The 6656-nt window shown below is 37.5% G+C and overlaps 1 protein-coding gene across 1 annotated transcript; it reads left to right on the top strand.

Annotated features, from left to right (window-relative positions):
- LOC107609507 (probable O-methyltransferase 3) lies at positions 4054-6575 on the top strand. The gene is made up of 2 exons (XM_016311500.2): positions 4054-4934; positions 6082-6575. Exons 1-2 carry the CDS (start codon positions 4113-4115, stop codon positions 6388-6390), a joined length of 1131 nt encoding a protein of 376 aa, XP_016166986.1. The 5' UTR covers positions 4054-4112; the 3' UTR covers positions 6391-6575.

Here is a 6656-nt window from a genome sequence, read left to right as displayed (position 1 = left end):
TTGTGTGGAGCGCTATGGTCCCGTTGATATCATTCGAATGCATTGAGTGGCATGCAACCGATAGGTTTAGAAGACAGTTTAGTTTTGTTCAGGGAGTTTCTCATCAGGAATGAAATCTAGACAAGGCACATGGAGAAACACTGACTGGTCCTAAGAATTTTGACTGGGCCACAGCCACGTCTTATTCATTTTGGGTGATACAGTGGACAAACAGGTATAATCACATTCTTACTGAGCTTCCGGTGCCTCCATAGCATCCCTTGGATATTTACATGCACTTGTACCGTACCAAATATGGCAACCACTTGAACTTGTCAAATCTTGTAGTTTAAGAGAATGATGAGGTTTTGGATAAAGTCTAAAGTCTCAGATGTCATAAAGAAGTTTCATGAAATTACAATGTTCCAATAAGGTGGTTTCATAACTAGGATAAAACATAAATTAGCAAATGCCATAAAGTACTTGGATGAAACATAAAAGATATAAATCTACTGTGCTGGGTTGCTGGGACCCGCACCAGCTGACTGACGACATCTACTACGACTGTGTCCCTCGACTCCACATTGCCTACATCGCCTAGGACCATGTAACATTCGCATGTCCATCTCGTTCAAGAAACGTATCATCCTAGGGCGACCTTTGGTCACTCGTCTCAAGTACGGATTCGGTACAAATCGAGGCCCGTTGTATGCAGGCCATGTAGTAGGATTCTCCAGTGGCCTAAACCTAGCTCGGTAAGCCCTCCGAACTTGGTCCATCTTGTAAATATCATGAACATACACTTGCCAATCCAGTCACTGATTTGCACAACATGAAAACACATGTCGACAAGGAATCTGATCCACCTGAAACTCACCACAATCACACCGTTGTCGACGGAGGTCGACAGCATACTCCGTTCCACTTGGCATCTCACGAACTTCAAAGACCTCATTCATCATGTCGAAGCAATTAACCTGGATGTTTCCTTATGCAAGCTGATTTGCATGTAATTTCACGGTCACAACCTTAGAAAAAACATGTCTAGCTGATATCCGCGACTCCGCCTCTGCTTTTTTTCTGGTAAACAACTCGTTAAGCCTGTAGAATGTTGCTTTGACAAGTGCCGTGGTGGGGAGATTGCGTGCACCCTTCAACACTGAGTTGATGCATTCCACCAGGTTTGTGGTCATGTGACCCATTGGTAGCCACCATCGAACGCCAACGCATACTGTTCGTGGGAGATTCGGTTTAACCAGTTAGTGTAAGCCTCGCCCCATTCTCGCAAACGCTGGTAGCGCAGTTCATACTCGCAAACCATCCTCGAATATCCTGCACAATAAGCAAAAACAAACAAGCAATGAAATTATGAAAAACACTGCTTGAAGGTAACTCTGTTAATAACAAATTTCGAATTACAAAAGTTTACCTATATTGACTACAAGTTTTTGCAGGTATGGTGCCTTAAACTTTCTCAAAAAATTTGACTCTATATGCCTGATGTAAAATATGTGAAAAGCTCTCAGAGGTGACCATGCCCCATTACTCTGGGCCACAGCTGCATTGATGGATTCGTGTCGGTCAGAAATCAGTCACACACCATCCTGAGTCACAACAAATTGTCGCAGGTTACTAAGAAAAAAGTGTCATGCATTAGAAGTCTCGTCCTCCACAATTGCAAACGCAATTGGGACGATATTATTGTTACCATCCTGTGAAACTGCAACCAACAGACAACCCTTATGCTTTCCATACAAGTGAGTCCCATCCACCTGGACAACTGACTTGTAATGTTTGAACGCTCTAATGCACGGGTAATAACTCCAGAAGACTCTGTGCAATACCTGGATATCGGTTACCAAGTCATCGCCTTGATATGCAGGCATAGTCTCAAAATGGAAGACTGCTGATGGCTCCTTATGACACATGGCCTCAAACCATATAGGCAAAGCTTCGTATGATGCTTTCCAACCTCCAAATATTTTTTTCACTGCTTTTTGCTTAGCCAACTATGCTTTCCGATAGCTGATGGTGTAATTGAACTTCGACTACACTTCCGCAACAACTGATTTCACCTTTATCAAGGGGTCAGCCTCAACCAGCGGCTTTATTGCTTCTGCAATTGTGTTCGAATCCAACTTCGAATGATCCTGAGAAATAGTGGCTCTAGTACAAGTGTGACTACCGTTGTACCTCCTTATAACCCAACAGTACTTTCTGTTGATCATGCTAACTCTGATAAGCCAATCACACCCTGATCCATACTGTGTACACTTGGCATAAAAGGTCAAAGGCTCCGACTCATACACACGGTAGTCTACAGCTCTTCGAATGGTATAATCTTTTATCACCATAATAATAGCTTCCCTGGAACTGAGTTCCATTCCGACTGCAAATTCACCATCTGCGACCATAGGAATTTCTACCACGACAACAGCCATATGAAAAATATTTAATATAGAAATATTTAATATCTGAAACTAAAAGTAAATCAATACTCACTACATCCACATTAATAAAAAGTCACTTTCCAACATGTTATCACCTCACTTTTAACATAATAAAAATATAAACACATAAATAATTATGGATTAATGCATATTAATTAATATTTAACTAAATCAATAAATCACTAAAAATATTATTATCTTAATTTTAACTACATAAAGACAAACAATTGTTTATTGAGCATAGTTTCACATGTCACTTATCTATTTGGTACATCGATCAATATAGATTATTACTAAAAGTCTAATCCTTTGTATAAATATATGCATTTACATACCAGCACTCATATATTCCGGAAACTCCGGCGCATGTATGGCTTCTAAGTCCAGAACCCACATGAAAGACGGCTCCTCAAACGGATGTTTGTTTGCGAGTGCATTTGCAACATCTACCACATTCGGAGCCATCGCCCCGTCACCTTGATCTTCGTCTCTATCTGGAGCAACAACTTCGTAATTGCTTTCAAACTCTTCCTCACTGTCACTATTGTAATCTTTCCATTCAACATTTCGGTCGGCTTCAGATTGTTCGAATTCAACGTACAACTCGATGACCGATATCTGAGCGCGAGTTTCAATATACATTGAAAACATCTCTTGCATACTCGCTTCGTCGGTTACATATTTGGTTTGAAACTGTACGAATCCACCAAATATCGGTACGGGATATCTGTATAAAATACACGATATTTTTCTTGATATCTCAGAATCTATCTTCTCACAGATCACACCTTTTAGCTCTTCAAATGAGATTGTGAATGGAATAACAATATCTAACGGATTCTCGCAACTAAATCTCACTCCTTCAGATGTTTATAATAAAATCTAACCAAAATAAAATACTCTAAGCGGAACTCTATTATCCATTTCTCACACTCTCATAAATATGAACTACATTATCATATTCTTGAAGTTCATACGAAATAATAGAGAGATGCAGGAGTTAGGGGAAGAAGAAGAAACAGAACAAGAAGAAGAAGGAGATCTGAGAAGTTGCACCCAAGTTACACACGCGCACACACGCACGCACACACACGCATGCACACGCGCGCACACGCACACACATAAAAAAATAAAAAAATTTACTAATCGGATGGTCCGATTAGCTCAGCCAAATTCAAATTCTCCCTCCAAACAACTCGGACCGTCCGATTGGAGGTCAACTAATTTTTTAACAAAGAATTCGGACACACACATATACAACTCAGACCCTCCGAGTTCACTATTACAAAAATAAAAAAGTTTACTAATCAGATGGTCCGATTAGCTCAGCTAAATTCAAATTCTTCCTCCAAACAACTCGGACCGTCCGACTGGAGGTCAACTAATTTTCTAACAAAGAATTCGGACTGTTCAATTTCTCCCTGCCATTATTCAGAAAAGCCTATCCCACACCTATGTCTAATACCTGTATATACCATAACCAAGCACAACTCACACACTGCTGCAATATCAAAAAAAATGAGCATCTATATTATCTTGACTTATTTGGTCATAAAAAACGTGACTTACTATTTTTTTTTTTTTAAAGTAACAGTACCAAACAACCGTTGCCTTATCAATAATAGACCCAAGTGGGGTTCCTCACCGGTCACCACAAATTATCTAGATGTTCATATATTCGCTATGTTATTGATCTATCTAGATAGCATTTCATATAGAAACATCATGGAACTCCAAAGTGAAATGCAAGCAGCTAAACTTCTTAAAGCTCAAAGCCACATTTGGAATCATATATTCAATTTCATAAATTCTATGTCCCTTAAATGTGCTGTTGACTTAAGCATACCTGAAACCATTCATAATTATGGCCAACCCATGCCACTCTCAAAGCTTATTGCTTCATTGCAAATTCATCCATCAAAATCCTCCTTCATCCATCGCTTGATGAGAATCTTGATCCAATCGGGCTTCTTCGCTACCGAGAATATGGCCAACAATGAGCTCGAAATCGGGTATGTTCTAACGGATTCATCTATGTTGCTACTTAAGGACAACCCCTTGAGTGTGACGCCTTTTTTGCTTGCCATGCTTGATCCCATTTTCACAAAACCATGGCATCAATTGTCTACATGGTTCAGAAATGATGATGCTACACCATTTGAAACTGAAAATGGCATACCATTTTTCGAGTTTTTTGGCCGTGAGCCTAGACTTAATAATCTTTACAATGATGCGATGGCAAGTGATGCTAGATTGGTTTGCAATTTGTTACTTGATGACAAGTACAAGGGCGTGTTTGAGGGTTTGGAATCATTGGTTGACGTTGGTGGAGGCACTGGAACTCTTGCAAAGGCCATTGCCAAATCATTTCCCCAATTGGAGTGCATTGTATTCGATCAACCGCATGTTGTTGCTGGCTTCGAATTTGAAGGGACTGAGAACCTTAAATATGTTGGAGGAGACATGTTTGAGGCCATTCCTCCGTCTAATGCCATTTTGTTGAAGGTAATAAAATATTATTAGTTGTTTGCATTATGTTACCGATATAGTTTTTTGCTTCTTCTTTTGAAATATTGTTCAATGGGTTTTCCTTTATTTTGAGAATTTTTTTAACTAATTAATTAAAGGCAACCTCTATATGAAATTATGAGTTGACCATCATTAAATATTAATTTTGTTATTTTCTATTTAAAATCATATGTTTATCTAGAAGACTAGAACTAAGAAGAGTTACAATTATATAAGATGAGATTATTTGTCCAGAACTCAGGATTACTGTAAGCACAACACAGTTGCAAAAATTTAACTTCATGTCTAATTTTTTTGGTGGGACTCTCCATTTAAGGGCGTTTGCCAATAAGTTAGTGCATGCATAAGATAGAACTTAGTGGACAAACGAGCTTACACTTGAATAATTGAACCCTATAATAATATCATGGTTCCTGTCCATAAAAAAAAATAAAAAAAATACCATGCCTTGTTCATAATACCACTGTTCATTAGTATTATACGGTCTTTTTACTAAATTATTAATGTACAAGAAAAATAAGTTAATTCGTTTATGTTCGATATGAACCTGTTTAACTCGTTGAGTTGTACGAAATGAGTTAAATTGATCCATTTCTAAACGAATTGTGATTTTATTAGCTCAATTCGCTCATTTTTACAAGCGATCGATCTAGGCCAACTCGCAAGTTACAACTCGTCTTGATGGCTTGGAGGAAGGGATACATTTAAGGGACTTATTAACAATCTTTAGTAGAGGTCCTAGAAGTATATATAAGGATAGAGAGTTAGAAAGGATATTTGTATATTGAATCCATTGTATATAGTGTTTGAGGAGAAATTTGAAAAGGATTCAGATACATCCGTCCAATATTTAGATAGGACTGTATATAGATATGATAGAGATTATACTCCTGATGAACCATGTGCCCTTAAGTGGAACTTTCTTGGGTCGGTCATTACTTTAGAGTTTAGACAACCCAAATTGAAAATTAGGCGATAAAATTGAAAATGTGCTCAACATCACTATATCTGAAGTTTTCTATTATATGAAAGTTAAAATTGAATCTTCACATCAAGCATGACTAGAAGATTTTTCATTTATTGATTTTGATGATAACTTTCACTTTGAGTTGTAATGCTACAGTGGATTTTGCATGACTGGAATGACGAGGAAGGTTTGAAGATATTGAGAAAATGTAAAGAGGCAATCATGAAAAATGGCAGCAAAGGAGGGAAGGTGATTATCATAGATATGGTGATGAAGGATGAGAAGAAAGGTGATGATGAATCACTTCAAACACAACTCTTCTTTGACATGCTGATGATGGTGTTGCATAATGGAAAGGAGAGAAATGAAAAAGAATGGGCCAAATTAATATTCTCTGCTGGTTTTAGTGACTACAAGATAATTCCAATTCTAGGAATAAGGTCTCTCATTGAGATATATCCATAGCAACTTAATAACACAATAATAATGGATGAGAATATTGTGTCTGAGAGTCCTTTAATTGTTTAATTTCAAAGTTGCAGTTTACTCGTGTAATCAAGGTTCCTTTTGGTGTTCTATCTCAATTCAACCAAACATATATTCGGAAGCTATTTGTCCATGTATTTTATAACAAATTATTCTTATATTTATTTATTAATTTTACTCTCTTTCACATTTATTTTTTTATTTTTTTATTTTTTTTCAATACTATTTAATTTCCCCTCTATCTC

Source organism: Arachis ipaensis, chromosome B07, assembly GCF_000816755.2.
Source record: "Arachis ipaensis cultivar K30076 chromosome B07, Araip1.1, whole genome shotgun sequence".
Lineage (NCBI taxonomy): Eukaryota > Viridiplantae > Streptophyta > Magnoliopsida > Fabales > Fabaceae > Arachis > Arachis ipaensis.
Note: the sequence above shows the minus strand (reverse complement) of the source record. Positions and strands in the feature narration are given on the sequence as shown.